Source organism: Vanellus vanellus (assembly GCF_965231255.1).
Source record: "Vanellus vanellus genome assembly, chromosome: 4".
NCBI lineage: Eukaryota > Metazoa > Chordata > Aves > Charadriiformes > Charadriidae > Vanellus > Vanellus vanellus.
The window spans coordinates 55,705,993-55,727,040 of NC_138909.1; the positions used below are offsets into that span (position 1 = coordinate 55,705,993).

General features: G+C 39.5%; 1 protein-coding gene across 1 annotated transcript in view; it reads right to left on the minus strand.

Moving 5' to 3' along the window:
- Positions 1–19,487: 19,487 nt before the first annotated feature.
- The window catches only part of SORCS2 (sortilin related VPS10 domain containing receptor 2), a gene marked incomplete at both ends in the record, with an annotated part of 571,047 nt that continues 569,486 nt past the window's right edge, over positions 19,488–21,048 (minus strand). The window contains 2 exons of the mRNA XM_082482792.1: positions 19,488–19,511; positions 19,851–19,930. Coding sequence (XP_082338918.1) covers positions 19,488–19,511; positions 19,851–19,930 — 104 coding nt within the window. The remainder of the gene's footprint in view (positions 19,512–19,850; positions 19,931–21,048) is intronic.

Consider the following 21,048-nt stretch of genomic DNA (forward strand, 5'->3'; position numbering starts at 1 on the left):
CCATAGTAATTAAAAAGGAGCATAAAGTAGCAGTTGAACGTTTACTTTGCTGAAACGGCATCGGCCGGCAACGTGAACTATATCGCATCAGATGGCCTGGACACCACTGAAGACCGGTGCGTTAAGACCGATGTGAAATCATTAGGGATAAGAAGTACTCGTACAGGTTAAAACTGACTTTGCGACGTCTGCCACAGAGGTGGCTGAGCAAAGTCTTGCTCGTTAGCAGTCACTCTGCTGTTAGCTGTTCACGTGGCAAGAGAAAACTGAAGAAACGTATGCACAGAAAAGGTGTAGCTTCTTGGCCGGGAAGGCAGGAGCTCTTCAGTGCCGCCATCCTCTATGCTGGTGCGAGACCGTGGGATGACACGACTCAGCTGTGAAGCATTTTTTGGATACTATTTGGACAGATGATTTTGTCATTGGGAGATAAAAAGCTGCCATACTTTGGAAAAAACATATGCATTTTAGTACGTTCTTTTTATTACTATTCCGAAGCACCAGTCGTTTTCAAAGGTCATGTTGTTGAACTATGATTTGTTCCTGATTTTTTTTAAAAGGTAAACAGGTATTTTTGGATACTGCTTCTTTTCTATACTTTTTGAAAAAGAAAAAGAAAATGTAATTGAAATTAATCGACAGATAATGGCAACTCAGAATAGCTTATGCAGTCAGTCTTGTCGTTTGGTTTTTTTATAATATAGTATTGTTAAACTTGAGTTATAGAACACTGCTGTACTTAGTTTCCTTCATCTTTTCAGACCTCAGCTATTATTTTTGAGGAAGATGGATTGAAAAGATGATAGTTTCCAGACTCTTTTGTAAACAGTTTTACAAAGAATTGGGGATTTTCTTTGACAGGAGTCCATTTCTGTTTACTGGGAAACAGTGTCTTGCATTTTAGTCTGTAAAATTATAGAAATCTGTTCTTTATCTCCATCCACATCACTCCTGAGAACTTACATGCAGTAAATTGTCAACTAAAGTCCTTTAAAATCTCAAGATTGTCTTTAAAAAATCAGGGGGGAGAGAGAGAGAGAAAAAACCCCACCCATACAATGAGTTGGATTCTTTTAATTTTTTTCTCTGTGGTTTTTTTAAGCCTTTGGAGAGCCTTCGATGACATTCTCAAGACTTTTTTTTCTCAACTGTGAGGACTAGAAAATTACTTTAATTAAAAAAATTAAAATACTACTCATACTTTGAGATAATCACAGATGTTAGGGCTGGAGTCTTGATAATTAGTTAAGACTTGCAATTAAAACCACAGACATTGGCAAGACAGCAGTTACCAAGGATCACATCCCTTTATGGCCTAAAGTATAGTTTGTCTCTTACCTTTAGGAATAGGTGTGTGTAACTCTTGAAGGGTACACTGGGATTCCCAGCTGAGCTGGATGCCAGAGGACTTCCCACGGGAGCTGGTGGGATTTGAAGGCACAGAGCTATCAGAAAGACCTGAGAGCTGCCAGGACACAGCCCTGTGTCCTGTTCCCAAATGCAATTAGTGCCAGGGATCCCACTGACCTCAGCAGAGCAGAAATGGGGCCCAACATGAGAAAAGGCTCATTGCTTCTTGGGACTGTGCTTTGTCCAAAGTGCCGCAGGAATGCAGATAGAGTAGGGAAGCAAGTGTCAGTGTGGTTTTCACGGAAACCAGGATTTTTTTTATATTAGTTTAGGTCATCTGCTTACTTACTAACTCTATAAGTGGAGGGCACGTTCTGTGCTGTGTGACTATGGACTAAACAGTATCAAGTTCCCATAAATATTAGCAGAAACAAATTTGAAGCAAAAGTAAGTTCATTTAGGCTTTTAATTTCAAATTAATTTATTTATTTGTATATTTCAATAAATATTTAATTTATATCTGTACATATTTATGATGCAAATTAGGCTTCTAGTCAACGTTTGCAACGATGTAACAGTTGCCATTAAGAAGTGGCCCCGCATCAAGTAACACAGAGTAGTCAAAAGCCAAATCACTTCTCTTGTTTACCCAATATTTTTACCCGTTGCATCTTCCACCCCCCTATATCCTATGGAGAAATAACAAATCCTGGGCAAGGACAGGTTTTAGCGCATGCCTGAGACGGAAGTGTGCAAATCTCTGTCCAAGCAAACAGCGATCGCGCGGTGCCGGGGCCGTGCACGCGACCCCAGCCCCGGTGCCGCAGCCTTCTGCTCCGCCGTAGACGCCGGTCGCCCCCGGCACCTATGGCGCCCTTGGTGCCTATAGCGCCCGCTGCAGCAGGGGGTGCCGGCAAAATTAAGCATCCTTTGCCCTTCCTGCAGCAAAGGCTCCATAAAGCCACTACCGCCCCCTCGCCCCCAACCTGGCACGTACTGTAATTGTGTGTCTCTAATGTATAAGTATAACGTATAAGTACATCGGTACCATGGCAGTTTGCATTAGTGACACACCTGTTCTTTTTAATGGCCAAGGTTTTGAAAGAAGGAAAACAAAAAAAAAACTCGGGAAAATAACCTCTCTTTAGACCACATTCGGTGCTGTGAAATATACTCTGTTTTCTTGAATAGTCCTATTGCTGTACAATTTTTTATAAAAAGCGACAGAGCTGGTATTTCCACCATTCTTAGATTTCAGGATCACCTGGCAAAGTCAGCAATAGAGCAGCATGACTTTTGTTTTAAAGGAAAACTCTTGTATTTTAAACCATTTTATGTCTTTTAAGAAAATGTTACACATGTGCTTCCTCAACAAACTCCTGTTACTGTACCAGGTGCTTTTTTTAATTGTTTTTTATGATGCTTTTTTTAAAAAAAAAAAACAAAAAACAGATCATAACTTTGGGGGATCAAAGGTTTTTTTTAATTAAATGATTGTGGCAATTTGATTTTTGAAATGGAGAATACTTAATTTAGTATCAATTTTTGTTAAAGACACTTTCAAATTAATTGGCCCAGGCTGTAAGTTGTAAAATAATGTTCTCATATTAAGAATGTAATTATTTCCTTATTGTATTTTTTAAAAAACAAAATCATATTTAAAAATCTCTGTGAAAAAAAAGCATGAAAGAAACATGAAAAAAGTTTTTGTTTTATTTTTGTTATCAGATATGTTGGCAGTGCCCATTATAATTGACTGTAAATATAGTCTTTCTACTGTATTTCTCAATGTATTTAAGTTTTTTGACACACATTTATGGAAACTTCTGTTAAAAAAAAAAAAAAAAGACCAAACCAGACCCACCTTCAACTGTGTGTCTTAGTAGCTTCAACTAACTTTATGCCTTTCTAGTTTATTCTTCAGAAAGTCTTGCAGAGTGTGAAAAAAGACTGGCACCTGGTAGGTGCGACAGAGCCGACACCATTATTAATAAAGTTACCTGTCAAAAAAAGAAAGTATTTGCATTGTTGTTTCTTGGTATTTGTCAGTATAATAAGTATGTGGCACCTTAGCAGGACACCCACAATAGTCATCCTCAAGCAAGTACCATTCTCCTGTGCCAGTCAGTTGAAAAATGGACAGGATAGAATTAGTATTTTTTTTTTGTTATCAGTTCTGTCCCCATTTAACTTTGTGATGACCTTCTGCAACTTGAGTGCAGCCTGTCTCGGGGACAGCCTGGCAATGGAAAATGGAACTTCAATGTACTTAGAGCTCATGGCAGAAGTTACCACTTATCTCGTGTTACTGCATCAGTTTGCTTAGACATCAACCCCAATAATAAATAATGTAAAACTGTAAAACATTAAAAATTACCTCTCAGAAATTAAAGTGGATCAAAATCAAACGGAGCTAATTATCAGGCTACTTAACTAGTAATATAGCAATTTCTTATAGATGACTGACAGATTAGATTGACAAGTGATAAGCGATAATTAGTCCTTGTTGCTCTTCCTAGATTTAACTCTTGTTCCCATTACACTAAAATTATTACCAAATGTCATGCTTAAATAGAAAATACATTTCATTTCACCAAACTCAAGGAAGCGGTATTATAAAGTAGCCTAATAGGTTTCCTTTCTGTACTCCCAATCTCCTTGATGTAAGGAGAAAAAGGTGGTCAACATATGTAAAACATCTCACGATGGTTTAACTAATAAGAACCGTGTCTCAAGTAGACACAGCTTTTTGTCTGTTTAATCAAGGCTTATAACACTTCACTGCCTTTTATGCAATTAAAGAGCCTTCCACCTCAAAAGCAAAGCAAATTATTAGTATTTCTCTAGAGAAGGAACGTCTGTAGACAAGATATACATAGGACAAGTTGTAAAAAAATATGTTATATATAAAATATATACTTAGAATAGTTGTACTATACAATATATATTATTATTATTATTATAGTATACTAATATATATGCAAAAATTAGAAAATGCGTACCTTAAGTTGCTCAGGCTCACGGCCTAAAAAAGCCTTTAAAAGCCATCTTAGTGTTTTTCTATAAGCTACATTTAATATTTGGTCTACCCAGTTGCATCCCTATAGCATTCAATACGAAAGAACTCACCAACACCTAACTTACTCCATTGTGATTTATTCTTGCGGGTGGGCACCCACATTGTAAGCATTGCAGTGTTTTAATGTTAAGTTCTTTTTTTTATGTATTTTTTTTTAATTTGTGCTTAAGTTGAGCACCATCAGACCCCCTCATTACAGTACTTAAGCACGGGGTTTTATAAGGAAGGGCTCCTTGCAAGACAATGAATGATGCCAAATGTGACACCATTTTTTGAATGGAGAGGGAAAAAGTCAGGAAACACAAATTTTACAGCTGTACAGGGCAAATTGACAGCATAATAAAGTGAAGAATTAGTGAACAGACTGAGAAATCACTGTACTGGGGTAGCATCAACACAAGTTTTATACTGGAGTGTCATCACTTATGAAGTGCTAAGAAGTCTGTGAGGCTGTTAATGAGCATCCAGGAAAAGAACATATTCTGTTTGGATTTCTTCAACACACTTTTGACAAGGTCTGTCATTAAAGAGGTTTAAGTAGCTACTGGAGAAAAGGAAAAAAAAAAATCCCAATAGGATAAATAACTGGTTGGTAAACAAACAAAAAATGGGGCATAAAATCTCTATTATTTCCAGTGGCTTGGTTGGGCCTTTCCATTCAGCCTTGGGATCCCACAGGGCTGGGGTCCGAGCCTCGTGCATATCAGAATAATTGAAATAATTGGGAAAAAAAAAAAAAAAGATGAAAAATTTGCTGTTACTAATTTTTTCAGGGTAGTAACACTAAAAGCCAACTACAAGGATTTCAAGAAATACCTTTCACAACTTTACCAGTGATTAAAACATCAGAAGAAATTCAATGTAGGTAAAGGTAGAAAGAACTGTAAGAAAAGAAGAAAACAATTAAAAAAAAAAAAAAATCTAGACAATTACGAGCACCAAAATAGCTCTGACTACACCCAGAGATGATCATGGAGTTTTAACAGCTAGGTCCAAGAAAATAGCCATGTACTGCATACTAACAATAATTAAAAAACAAACAAACCAACCCCAAAACTAAAACAACTGCTAAGCACAAGAACTTGTACAAACAAGTGCTAAAAGAAGAAAAACACCCACCTACCATCTCTGATATGTGCATCGTCTGCTTTAGGGCCTATAGAACATTATCCAAAATCGGGGCACTGAATGTCGTGAGCAGATAAATCCCTATGGGTAGTGGTACAAGAGCAAGAAGGAGATCCAAAAGTACAGAAACCTCCCCATACAGGGAAAAATAATACTGATTTTACAATTAAATTAAAAGGGAAAACAAAGATAAGGGCTTTTCAGCGTCAATAAAAAATCTTGAGGCGGGGAAAGAATATGTTAAACGGTTATAAAAACCAGCAGTAGGAATAGTGCTTGTCTCTAAGGGTACAAACTCTGAGGGTATCAAAATCAATGGGACAGGCTCAAAACAGCTACAGAGAGGTACTACTTTCACTCACTGCCTAATTCAGCCATGGAACTTGTTGCCACAGAATTTTATGGATGCTAAAAGTTTATACAGGTCCATAAACTATAAAGAAACTTTATGGCAGAAAAGAATTACTTAAGGCTATTAAGCACAGAGCTACCAGCTCCGAAGCAGAAAGGTCCAGGTCAACGGTGGATGGAGTACACCGGGTAAGTGTCCTCGTGTGCTTCCCCCTGTTCCCCTGCCACATTGCTATTGATAAATAAAGCTGGTTTCATTCATAAAAGACTAGTTTTCCCACCAGCAGTTACAAAAGCATTCTCTCCTATAAAATAATGTATCACCTTCTTGTCAATTTGATTTTTAAAGCCAGTATCTGTCTTACCGTCAAGACAATGCAATGTCATTCCACCCCTATGTATTAGATAATTGAAGTAATTAAATTACATCAAGGATATTCCTCTTCCATAATCTCTCCTGATGACAAGGAAATAATTTTCCTATTAGATTTTGTAGAATCATAGCTCAGTAGAATTACAGCTACAGGGTCCCGAGTTGAACTTAAGTGAAAAGCTTCATTCCTGGTTTCATTATTCATTTTTAAATAGACTGATAATTGCTGTCACTGAATTATTTCTTGGAATTCTTACTTGTTTAACCTGTTTTTTTTAGCATGTACTGCTTTTTCTGATTTTTTTGGATGTCAGCTTGTGGTGTGATGTGGCAATGGTGAGAACAGATCCTTTTATCACGTTAAAAATATACTGAGCAGCATTTGTAGCATTTTGCTTCAGCTTTTGAAAGCCGTGAGGGTCAGAGTACAGTAACATTGTCACCACAGCAGCTGGATTCATATGAAAGCAAAGCATCTTTCAAGGCATAAATCACAAAAAGAAAAAAAATGGAAAAGAAATCAGCGTCTTCATGGAAAACAGGAAAAAATATTGGCTGGTGTTTATGACTCAGAAGTTTTATTATAGAGACATAATTTATGATGATGCTGAAACCAGTTAGGCTTCAAAATAGCATAGCAATTAATACGGCTTTGATGAGTACAGCAAAGGAAACAGAAGTGAAGTGATTATCTTATTCTTTTTTCCATGGAAATTGGTTTCTGAAATAACGTCGCCCTTCAGGTCAAGTATTAGCAACTTTCATTTGGTGTTCCATTTACGGGAACGGCTCGGCCGTGTCTGTTCTCACTCCTGTCTTTCCAACTGAGGAGCTTTCCTCAGAAAGAACTATCAGAACATCATTAAAAAGAAGAGACTTCAGGGTTTCTTTTGGTTTTGCTTTTATTTATATCGGAAAATTTGGAAAATGAAATGTAGTCACTTAAGATCCAACAGGTGGCTTTTTTAGTGATAAATTGCAGTTTAAAGTCCCAGCTAGCCACAATACAGGATTAGAGACCCTAAAATGACAACCACCAAAATGTTTTCAAGCTGAGTTACACAAGTAGGGAAAGCCTTAACCTTCATTTCTGAACCCAGCCTGACATTTTTTCATGATGTCCCACAGAGTAGGATCACATAGCCCATACCGCGGGGTTCCTCTGGCTGCTAAGTCTTTCAGCTGGGACTATGAGAAAGTGCTGAACTAGGGCAGACTGAGCAAACTAAGTTTAAACTGGTATTTTGGAAATTTTTCCTTCTAATTGCCCCTCTTCTGATCCTCAAAATATGCCCACTCCATGAATAAATAATCCATTCATTGTCCCATTAAAACTTCATTGTAGTCTATAAAATTTCTATGGCTAATTAAAAAATTGGTAGACAATAGTTTATGTTGCTGCTTTGTCCCAGTATGATGTTTACTGAGACTTCAGATTGCACATCCACAACCACAACACAGCAACATCTCAGCTCTTCTCTGTTGGGGGCGTTAGGCAGCAAAAAAACCTAAGTTTTAATTTTACCAGCGTCAGGCTTTCCCTGGGAAGGCCAAGCTGCACAGCAGCAACCACTTATCTGCAAACCATAAACCGTATTCCAACCCTAAATCTGAGTTGAGTTAAGCCAGTAGCAGCTCACCTCAAAGATCTGAAGTGGGGAAGAATGTCCAAATTGCAGGGATGCGCGGCACATCCTGACTTTAGAAACTGAGTGACCTTCGCAAAGATAGAGGGCACTTGCCAGGATCAGGAACAGGATTTTGAGAGCCAGGGCCCCCTCCTTGCATGCAGCCAGCTTAAGGACAGGTTTTGATGTGCAGAGCCCTCAGTTTCGCAAGGAGGATGCAGCTTCTGCACAGCACAGGCAACTCTTCGGGAAGAGAGCGGGATAAAGGAAAGACAATGCAGTAAATAAAGAAAAAAAAAAAGAATAAATGAGGAGCGAGTAGCGTGCGAACAAGCCAATGAAAATGGAAGAGCTTGGAATAAAGACACAGACAGGGCAGAAGAACACGCAGAGCTTCGTTCTGTTTATGGCACTCTATTACAGGGAATTCATCAGGTTTTACCCTTGATCTCTAATTCTTTAGCTAGACAGAAATACTCAGCTTTTGCTTCAGTGGAGTTCTAGAAGAACATTTCTTTTTCTTCAACTGCAGTTGCATGGCTTCAGTCTCACCACAGAGTGGCACCCTCACGCCAATTATACTGCAGCTCAGCTCCACTCTTAGAAGGGGAAAAGGACTTTTCCCTTTTTCCCTAGGAGTGGAGTTGAGCCGCAGCACAGGAGGATGAAGTGGAGCGGCTAAAGGGGAGGAGGATGAAGGTTTGCTGCAGCCTTTGAGTTCAGTGCCACTGAAGTTGAGTAATTTGCCGCTAATTACTGACAAATCAAAACACATACACACAAACTCTGGGGACCGGTTAAACCATTTCCCCCCCGCAAATCCCATTAAATACTTCACAAGAAAAACAAAGCAAGCAATAGTTTAGAACCAAATTTTATTAAAGAAAAACCTGTAGTGCAGGTTCTCTGGACAAATGCATACCTTTGGATGCAGTGGAGTACACAGGTACGTATACAGTAGTTTGCCTGCTACATGTTTGGAAGCTGAAAGAGACCGTGATAAACTGTACTGCACAGTTCATCACCATCATTAAAAGTTGCCAAAAACTTGGTTGTGGATCACTAACAGATACTTGGTTATGTGTGTGCACTACATATTGCACAAGACTTTTGATTAAGCTATTAATTGTGCAATTGAATCACAGTTAAGTGTTACATTAAGCATATTCAAACATATATTTGATTTTTTTCCTCAAAAACAGCACGTCACTACAAAACTGCCATTAAATGTTACATATTTACAAAAATATACAAATAACACTTTTCCCCATTTATGACAACGCACCAGTTATGGATTAACTTCATTCTTCCCTTGAGCCCTGATAACGTACACAAAGAAACCTGCGCAAAGTCAAGGTCTCCTGAAACAAAATTAGGAAAAGGCATGTACTGTTTTCACAAATACTAGAATGTGCAAAGGCAAAAGGAGAGGACTGCGTAGTCACATATGTTAAAGGTATGGACTACAGCATGCCGATGCCCGCTAAGAGCCTTTACACGGGTTGGAAGGGCTCCTCTGTCAGAAATCTGGTTAGAAACACAGTGTTAAGCATTTGCTGACCATATTCTGGAAAAGCAGTTGTAAGCAGTTCAAAAACTAAGTTCTACCTTTGTTGCAGTTAGCTTACATCTATCCGAAGTACTCTCATGGGAATAAGAATTACAGGTGAAAATCAGCGCATCAGCTGTGTGAGTACAGATGCGGCGATGTAACGACTGATTTTAGCCTGCAGCTAAATTTCAAATTCACCATGGGTGGGGACCTTTCTGCCGTAACACAAAGCCGAATGACAAAGTCCGTGGAACTGCACGGTCACAAATTAGGTTAGAATTTGGCCCTGCAATGCCAAATAAATAATGCTCAACAAGAACAACAGGGTAGCGAGAAATGCTTTGTGAATCTTCACAAGTATGTCAAGACCAGTTTTTTATTTTATTGGCTTTCATATCTTTACCAAGAGCTGTGGGTCTAATTAGCCAAAAAATAGGATTTGAACTTGGTTTAATGACCAATTTTTTTCTCCTTTTGTTCACATGGGTAATGCCAACAAAATCTATATGATTTATCTGTCTGGCTTTGAAACGAGAGATTTTGGACCCACCTGAAACAGCCACAGATGCACTGTAAATACGCCAATATTCATCCTTCACTCTTAAAATGGAAAATTCTCCCATTCCAACTCTCATTATCTCTGCAAATCTTCCTCCAATCCTTAATCCAGGGTGAACTGATATTCCTAGCGCGGCTTCATAAATACAGAGCAATGATACTACGATAATTTCATTTAGGTGAGGAAGGGTGACAGTTGCTATCTCCTAAAACCACACTTGCGATGCAGTGGTGTGATATTCTTTAGAACCACCTCCCCTTTTGCAAAGAAACATAGCTATGGTTAATGGAAAGGTAAATCACAGGAGCTGTACATATTTGTAAAAATAAGCAGTAAATAAAGCACAAAAGTAGAAGCTTCCCAAAGCACCCTGCCAGCTGAACCAGTTCCCCACCTCTTCCAATCTGCTATTCCTCTGTAAATTTTTTCTTGTGTTTTTTTTTCTCAGTCACACAAGAGGATAAAAATGAGTTAATCCCCTTTTGACATCAACCCAGCTTTCTGGCAGAACCACAATCAGAGAAAAGCAACTCAGAAGAGACTGGGATCAAGAGGAGAGAATTCAAGTATACTTCTCCATTTGATTACGTTTTTCCTCCAGAGCCTTCTGCACTGCAGCGAGCGCAGCCCATGACATACACCCATGAGGAAATAAATCACAGCTTGTCAGTGACAAAGAAAAAAAGGAGCTATACTCAAATGTCTGGTGTGTATACGAAATGGAGGAACTCTGTGCTCCTAAAATTAAAATTTCTAGTCACATGTTCAGTAAACTCCAGTGGCTGTCATTTACCCTAAGGAATACTATGCCGACTCCATTCATCCTCTCTAAACATTATAAAATTACAGCTCATAGAGGGATTCTAGCAAATTACATTTAAGCAGTATAAATCCAAGACACAGACCCTGTAAAATAATTCTTCTCCATTGCCTCCTAGCTCAGTGCTGTGCTAAGGAGGAACACCATTAGCAAATGCCCTTCAATCATCTCAGAAGTAAACCTCCATTGGAGCTACCTCTGGAGCTCACATACATGCATTCTGGCTCCTGGGACGCAGCCTCTTTTCCATGTATCTCAAGTGGGATGTTACTGTGAGTCACATCCCTCTTAAATTATAGGTAGAAATGGTGATAATTTCGCATGTTCCTGGTGCTGCATCAATTTAAACTCAAGGTTTAATGTCTCTATGCAACCAACACAACTGAAAATAGTGGCAATTATGAATTAAAGTAAGCTCCAAGGCTTAAGCAACACAAAATCAACAACTCATGGTAAAATAAAAAACACTGGCAACACTGACTTTCCCCCTGCTTTCCTTGTCTTGTTTAGTCTTGTGCTCCCCTCCCTCCTGCATCTCTCTTACATACACTTGCTCCTATCTAATACAGGCTCCACCCTACAAAGAAACTGCCGAACTTTGCAATTATCTTGCCCCATCAACTTCTCCAAGCTCCCCCAACAAGAAGATTCTGCCAAACCTAGGTGATGACTTTACTTAAACTTGTATTTACGGAACTTGAAAGCAAGCCATTTGCCTCTGCCTCCAGAAAAGGTTGCATACAGACCTGTCCCACAAACCTGAGAGGTCAATTTGCTCCCAAGAGGAATGATGCCTGGTCCTGCTCCTCTGTTAGCAATGGACCCTCTTTATCTCACCTATTCTTCAGCTTCAAGTCGTTAATTTATCTAAAAGGCTATGTACTAGCCTGGGGCTCAATATTTCCCATATTGAAATGCAAACTCTGCCCAATGATCTGGCCAGGTGTCTCTGCCCAACCTTGCTGCAATTCTGGCATCAGCCAGTTTGAAGGGCTGGCGAAGCAAGGCAGCCCTTGCTGTGCTCCAGGAAACTCATGCAAACACCACGTCTCATCCCTATAACCCGAAATGAGGCAGAAGGAGGCATCTGGGAGATAATGGGTATAGCTGTCTGTCAATTAAATACATATTTTCCACTACAGAGAGACAGCAAGGTCAATACATACATGGATGAGAGAGGAAAATTCTAAGTTATAAGTTTATTATTCTTCCAGGGAGTACAACTCTCATCCACATCTCAAACTAGAAGTACGTGCTCTCTGGGACAAGCAGCTGAGAGAAGTCCTGGAAAGGCTAAAGGGAAGAGTTCCAGGAAGAGAAAAGGAGAGCCAAAATTAAAAGTGAGAGGATCGAAAGAACTAAAAGTGGGAAAGAAACAGGAAGAAAGGACTGTGGAGAGACAAAGTACAGGGGAACTACATCAACCCAGATAATACAGCAGAGCTCAGAGGAGAGAGGGGGATGGTGGAGAAATCGTGATTCTTCTTATCACTCAGGACGTAGTAGGGTGCATATCCAAATAAAAACATAGATAGAAACAGAACATAAAGCCAAAAAAAAAAAAAAAAGCAAGGAAGAAAAAAGTGGACAGTAGAGAACTGTGATCAAGAGGAGGAAGCAGGCAAGGCAGAGCAACAAATGGCAGCAGTAATGAAAAAAAACCCAAAAGGACATTAAAAGGAAGGGCGGCGAAACAAGGAGGAACAGAAGAGAATTGAAATTCAGACCATTTTTTTTTCTATGAAGTGTCACCAATTATTTAGCAAGAAGTTGGAGGCATTAAACAATGCAGGTCACTCCTCTGAAGAGTTCACCATCTCAAAAGATGAACCCCAAACAAAGAGAGGAGTGCATTTACAAGCAAATGGAGCCAGTGAATTGGGCATCTTCTCAAATTTGTGATGATGTTCTGTAATCTTAACCATTTAAATCCCCTTCTGTGAACGTGGGACATAAGCGGTGTATTAAAATACTCTCTAGACCAGTTTTATCATTTGCCAACTGCCTAGATTCATGTTGCTGATGTTTGGGGTGTATACTTCTCCTTCTGCACAGTCCAGCCTATTCATAACCCATAACAAGAATGTCTCAAAAACCTTGTGGATGCAAGTCTGCTGTTTTCCTATATGAGCTCTTCTCATTAAAAAGCATCTCTCTCACCATTTCAGAAAGATTTCCTTTATAAACTGTTCTAATTAATAAGCAAATGCTGTGAATTAATACTTTTTTAAAAAACAGAATAAGCCAATTCTTGCCCTTTGATCTGCAAGAGAAGACACTGTCAGTAAGCACTAAATATAAGTAACAAAAGCTGACTAAAATTAGCAAAAAATACACAGACATAGGAGACAGGCTAAGAAAATTATTAGGAACACCTGGCCTTCCTGGTGATTAATATACTCATTATACCACTAAAAATATGCGCAACAAAGGCGTAGTATTTAAGTAGCACCATGTACTGCTGCACGCATTATTGCTGCCCAACAGGGCTTTATGTCCACTGTACTGCAACAAATTAGTGTAAAGATGCAAACTCTACGGAAACTCAGAAATCAAGTCCGATCAATAAAGCTCAAGTTTGTGTAATGGTTTCGAGTGCTGCAAGGAAATGATTTTAAACAGAATTACTTGTGTACGGGAAAGAATCCACTTTTTTTCAAGGCTAGTAAATGTCACTCCTAAAAGAAAATCAATCTGGGAGGAGACAGAGACAAAGAGTGTGCAATTAGGAACATGTATTTTTAGAGATGCTATTAAAAAAAGTATTTTAATACAAACCATAACAGGTCTTAGATAAGGATTTTGTTTTGTCCAGCATATTCATAGCCTAATGCTGTTCACCTAGCTATATCGTTGCACTTCAGAGTACGTATTTCTAAGCCTTCCAGGATTTCTTGTCTCATGTACTGGCTTCCGGAAGATCATCTCAGCTACCAGCACATAAACTAACTGAAAATAGTAATTTTGACAAGCTTTATATATGGAAAAAAAAAAGGATGAAAAGAATGAAAATCTCTTATTCGGTCATACATGGCTCCATAATTCATATTTTAAGTAATTTGCTACTCCATTTAACAGGATGAAAAAGGCCAGGGCCGAAGACTTAAGGAAATGAGATCTCACATATTAAAAATCATGAAACTAACTTGCTGTATGTACCAATTTCATGAAAAAAAAGAAAAAAAAAAAAGGAAGAAGATATTCTTTCATCTTCACACCATCCTGAAGTATCATTACAGGTCCTGATACCATCCCTGATGGCAAGTATAATCCTCTCTGCCCTATGCAACATACTTGAAAAGAAAGGAAGAATAAAAACCTTGTCCACACGACATTCCCATTCAGATTTGGGAATTGAGCTGGTTCTAGTCCCTCTCAACACTGAGAAACCCTTCTGCACTCCCTCCAGCTTGAGGTTACCAAATGAATTGGAAGAAAAGCTGCCGAGGTGATCCATCGGGTAGAAGGGCTGACTTAAGAAAGAAGATTAAAAAATTAAGAGAGCACAGCTTGACATTTCCCAAAGACTGCAGGGCCAGGGTTTTAATTGCAAAAGCTAACTGGGGGTCTGAGTTATTTCAAAATTTGTCACTTTGATGATTATAGCCTGAAAATAAGTGAAAAACATGACATATATATTCACGACAGGAATAAACATGTATTTAAATAGCACTGAGAGGGCTAATACTGAACTACTGAAAGGAAATAAGGAACATGAAAATATAGACTTAACATTAGGAAAACGGTCTGAGCAGATCCTGTAACTACTTCTAGGCAATTAAATGCTATTCTAATGGAAGTTTGAGAAAGACTTTCGCAGACCAGTAAGATTGGGCTATGTGCCAGTCTCGTAAAGAAAGTTGGAGAGGCAATGTACAATTGGGACTAAAACAAGAAAGTGAGCCAGGAAGCCGCTTTTTCATTGGACTTAGAAGACACAACAAAATTTTGCATTGGAGAAATCAATATTTATAAAGGCAAATGCTTATACATTTCTTCCTGGTGGAAAGTCAATATTTGGAGAGAAATGTGTACTTACTTTCATCTAAAACTCTGAAATAAAAATGAAGATAGAAAACAATACAGTGGTATCAATCAATATACAATAACAACTCCAACTGTCAGGGATTCTGCAATGAAATAAAAATTTTAGTCTCTCTTTTCCCCCCCAAAGCCTCATAATAAAAAATTACAAAACACTGTTTTATGGGAAACACAGGAAAAATCTACAACTGAACTTGTCATTGATTTTATCAACTTAGCAACGTCGTATTCCACTTGAAATAACACTAGAAATTCAAAGCATATCAGAACCACTGGTTCATCATCAGAAAGTTACTGCAAACAAATGCATGTATTTATTTTCCTAAACATAATAAGAACCCCCCACATTTCTTTGAGCACGTACTTGTGTAAGGAGGATTGAAACCACTGCAGCTCCATTCTGCTGACCGCTAATAAAGAGACAGCATGTAGTGGTAGAGTATTCCCTCTAAAGGGACGTCTCATTGGACCTAAAACACAACTAACCTTCGTAATCATTTCAGATGAAATCTGCTTTCTACTAGGAACTACTAATGGCAAAGCACTGATTTGTCTCTGTCTGTCAAGAGACATCTGCTTTATATGAATAAACACTTTACTCCTCTTTACACTGGTCACTGAAAGCAGAAAACTCATCAAGAAGGATATAATTCAATGAGAATATCCTAAAACAGTTCAACGAAATTGGATGTGAATTGGAGATAACATCATCTTGCCTTAGGTTGGCATCTTCGATTTCTACACAGTCATTTCCACCACCCTCTTCTACAGGATACAAAACCATACTTTGGTTTATATTGCTTTTATTTTTGAGAAATTAATTTACACTGCGTGTGGATTTTCCCTAAATGTCTTCTGAGCATTTCTGAGCACGCTATATGAAAGGACCATTCCAAAGACATATAAAACATTCAAAGTCAAAAGCGAAAGCAAAGATAACAGCTTGTAAGTCTTGATAGCTCTGTTAGAACGCTTCAAATCACTACTGCTTGGAGCACTCTGAAAAGTACAGGGTGCTCTTAGAACTGCAAATACATAAGATTTTAAGGAGGCCAAAAGATGTAAATGAGGCCAATACGCTGCCAGTTTTGTTGGTTTCAGTATAGTTCAGTATCAATGTTGATAAATATCACTGTACCCATTATTATAAGGCTTTTGACCAAATAACACTGCATAAAAGTAATTTTAGATACTAGGTGTAACTTAGCAAAATCACAGTCAATGTTGCAATGCTACCATGTAACAACATGTTCCCAGGACAATTTTTAAAACAAATTATCTTCTTTTTTTAAACAGTGATGTAGCTTTTTCAGATTACGCATGTTTAACATTTATACATAATTGCATCTTGTTTCAGTGAACTACCTTTAATACCAGTGATAACTGCCAGTAAAACAAAGAAAGCGAAAGCTTTAATGCTCACAAAATTCCTTTACTCTGAAGATCCTAAACAGTGATTACTTTAGCCTCACAATACCCCTGTGAGGTAGGTAATTACTGTCAGCCCAATTTTACAGTGGGGAAACTGAGGCACATACAGGTTAAGTAACTTGCCCCAAGTCTGCGTACAGAACCCAGGTACCTGACAGCCACCTTCTGTTCCTTAGCCATCACATCACCCTTCCTCTCTAACAAATTTAACCGGAATACGTACAAACACTGCATGTGCATGTGCGACTAGCGTTTGTGCATAGAAACAACTCTGTGTTTCTGTATAGGCATGTACCAGGATTTTAGAGCCATACAAAGGATAAAATGCTAAGATGTCAGGGACGTAGTTCAAGAGATTCAAAACCTACCACTAATGAGGCTTTTCAGTTAAAGATAACCCAAGACACCATGAATGGGAAAATGGTAACGGTATTTTCCCAGTTTGAAAATAATTCATTTTAAAGTTATTCTTGCCAGGGAATCAAAGGTTTCCTTTATTATCTGCTGGGCATTATTAATACAGTTACGGCAATACTGACAACTCTTTAGAAAACAGCATTTTTAAGACATGACAAACCAACCTCACAGGACTGCTGCATGAATCAAATTAATAAGCATCGAAAAACATTATTACAGGCACTATATTGTGCTAAGTGTTAATTAGAGTACCAAGCAGTTAAATATTCTACTGTGTTCCAAAAGACTCCTGTTCTCAGGGACACAAATCACCCTGTATTAAATGTATAAAAATAGCTCTTAAAGCATAAATTAGATGTGTGACCTAGTTCCAACAGTGTCCTTTTGCCAATCAGACAAACCGTGGCAGAGCAATCCCAACCTAGAACTTCCATCCCATCCCTTATCCACGAGGCTAATCCGCTACTCACCTGCCCTATCCAAAAAACCCACTTCAGATCCATCTCACAGGAACAAGTAAGCTGCTTGCAATGCTATTTTATTCTCTGTTCCAGCTCATTTCCACTAGAAAAAGCATAAAGGGCTGGTGAGAACGGAAAGCCTCTGGGGCAACGATCCTGTGAGTTTCCAACGCACAGCACATTTTGTATTTGCACTTCTCTTCAAGAAACCCAGATTCGGATACGTGTAACACCTTGGATTTCTACACAGGCTGGCATACAACAGTCAGCTAGAGCATTGCTTCTCCGTAAGTCGGTTTGCATGGCACTCTATAACTACATAGGCAGAAATTGTAGAACAATTTTAGAAATGATTTTCCTGAGGAGTTTGCAAGCGCTTTTCAGAATCTCCACTTAAACTTTTCCACCTAGTTCCCTACAGTAAGTTCATAATCTAGATTTTCTTGTGCTTTACATACACATCCTGTGGGGTTTGTGAGAGCCTACAGTACTACACTGAATTATTACATTCCAGTCCGTTGCATTGGATGACAATATGCTCTAGGATATCCACAGCTACATGGAATGCACACGATAATTTTAAGACAGTTCGTTTCTGTCTTTACCGGCACTGATTATTTTCCGTTTGTTTATTCAGAAAGATGCAGTCAGCTATCTATCCTCCTCAAGCAAGGTGGTGTGCAAGCTTGCCACTAGCGTCAGTATGACATTCAGTGAGTAAAGAGCTATTTATTCCCTATCGAAGGCAAAAAGTGAAGAGATTATATAAATTTCTGAGAGAAGCATCCTAATTCCAGGCAGCTGTGACACATAGGATGCCAGATGTTTAAACTCATCACACCACTGTCTGTTTCCTACACAGCTCCATAAACCCCAGGGAAAAGACCAGCGGGGTGTGGATTCGCCCCACTGCCGCTTCCCTAGGGGTGCAGAGGTCGGACTAGGAAACCCTGACCCAACTCACAGAACTGGGATTAGGAAACTCTGACCTGACTCACAAGCCTTTCTGCAGGCAGCTCCTTCAGAAGCCCAACCACCCTCCCTGCAGAAGCAGGGGCCAGCGGTTGTAGGGACTGAGTGACACCCTGTCGTGATGGAAAGGAAATAGGAACCCCTGAATCACAGCCCATCATGGCCCTCCAGATTGTCAAATCAACCCAAACGACAAAGGTCAGGTAAGAGTTTGCCCACCCCTGCCTGCGAGGGCAAACAGCCAGGGAAAATCCCCAAAAGGATGCAGGTGGGAAGGGGACGGGGGTGCGCTACCCAGTCCTGCCCGGAGGAGAGCACTGACCTACCTGGCACCTCTGCCCTATATAGGAAGTTTTAAAAAAACAACCATACAAAGAAAGAGACTGAAAAGAGGTATTTACACTCTCTGGGAATCTAAAAAGAGACAGGCCACCAGCACGGGGTTTTACAGGATTACTCATCTGGCAGCTGCCATCGTCCTAGAGGTGCTCGCTCAGGAGACAAGAAAGAGCAACTGAAATGACCGTCCACAAGTGAAGGCACCTGGTCTGGAAACAGCATCAAGCTGGTGTTTTTCTTTCACACGGGGTGGGATTGGGGAAGATACTAGTGCTGATGGTTTGTCAGGACTTGCTACGCTTACAAGAGCATTATCCTATATTATGAGATATCTTAATTATCACTTTACTTCTTGTAATCCACAGAAGGGCCTAAGCCTAAATTCATTAGATTGTCTCACACATGTTTAAATTAAGAGCTTGTATTGACTAGGAGTGCATTTGCCTCCTCGCTCGGTCCTCTCCCAGTACAGAAAGACTCGGCCTCCTGAAAAAATATCATTGTGATCAAACAACCATCTGTTCTGGTCTAGTCGCGTGTGTAAAAATCACCTTTTCAGGCTGAAAAGTTCCAGCCTTCTGCTGAATACCTCAATTAAAAATATAGTTAAAAAGTTACAGTCGATCCTTCTAAAAATAAACATAAAGAACTAGAGCATATACAGAAAAGAGAGAAGGTGGCATTGAAGGTGCCTAGGGCTACAAATTTGCTACCGTAGTTTGAGTTTCAATCCTAACGAGTTCCCAGGCCATAGAGTGAACACAAGACGTATTATCCTTCTTCCCCGGTAACTGATGACGGACACTTTTTTTTCCACAGGACCAATAAGGAACCTCCTCTCCACCAGCATTTACAGCCATATTTGCAATTTTGTGACATCACCAGGGAAAAATAAAACGATACAGAGAAGAGTCTTTCGTTTTTTATGTTCAGCTGTAAATATCAGCTAACCAGGTAACTGTGCATCTCTCTGGAGTTGATGCTCAAAACCACGCCTGAGTGATTGCCTACGAAAACAGAGAAACAAAAGGCCAGCATTAGTGTATTTCAGGCACTTTACAATAAATCCCCCTTTTATTGCAGGGACGGGTCAATCGCATAAAGAGAGTGGCTTTATCAAACAACAGGTCAGGTGAAGGTTGGTGTAACAGCTCCATGTACCTACAGCATACTTTCGCACAAAGCTTTTGCTCATGGTGGTGGATTTGTGGCGAATTCCTAGGGTTTCTATCCCAGTGACAGCATAAGTTGGTTCTCTTTGTGGCTTAACAAGGTGTAGTTGTCTCGAGGGGTGCAGGTGAGGGAGGAGAATGGAACCTGAGGCGTCCATTCGACATGCCACTGACCTGGGACTGGACACTGACCGGCATCAGCAATAGGGGAACTCTGTAGCTGTTCAAGTTGCCACTTCTCCCAGAAGGAGTCACTGCAAGGTAATGGTGTTGAGGAGTCCCAAGGTGGGGGTTGCGATAAAGTAGGCAACATAAAATATATAGAAAACAAAAAAAGTGGATGGGTGAGTCTGGAAATACTGTACTGTGGAAATTCAAAAGTTATGAGAAGAGAAAGAACAATCAGAACCCCAGGCCTGTAACTCCCTGCTGTGCATGGAGCGGAGGCTGCTACTGACACCTCCCAACAGGGAGGGAGAAAGCTCGCCAGAACTAGAAGGGATCTCCATAGCATAGGAACCTTCTGCAAACGATGTTGTAAACCAGAATTTAATATAAAGCAGGGATCATAATACTCTAGCCAGATAAAATCGAGGAATATCATTAACAGGAATATTTTCTTGGCAGTATTGAGCAATACCGGAGCTAGTGGAAAGTATTGCAAGCAACAAAACAGTACAGCGAGCAGAAGTACAGTTTTATGTCTTAAATAAGTCTTGTGTCTAAAAGCCGTACAGTAGCTGATGAATATGGATGATTACGATCCACAGAAATGAACTCTTTACACTCCACTGGAAATGCTGCTGGTGTTGACAACCTGGCAGAAGCACAAATCACCTCGAAATCTGCATTTGCCTTAAGTTTCACATCAAAACATGATGATCTTGCACTCTTCAACCCGAATAATGCTCTGCCCAGATAGAAGAATTTTTTTTTTTTTTTCTCCGAGTAAGGAGTGCAGGGCAAGTAGAGATTATTCCTGAATGTGTTACAAATCAGGGTAGCATTTCTTTATTCCAGCATCCCAAGCTGCCTTACATAAATAGGCCATAAGGGATTTTCTACCATTAAAAGAAGTTATGCTTTTGTACATTACTAGAGGTGTTTGACTGCTCCACTTTAACAGTCATGTCTGCAAAGACTTTGTTAGCATTCAGCCTTCTCCTCTAAAGACCTTGGAGATGAGTTGATCAAACAATTTTAACACAGACTTTGTTTTTCCAGGGTTTTTTTGGAACTAACTCCGGTAGAGTCAGGAGTACAATCAGTCTTGCAAAATCTGAATGAAAAAACAGTGATACTCATACACAAGGATTGTCAAAGAAAAGACAGAAATACACAAAGCAAAGCAGGAGGCTGGATTCTTCCCTTG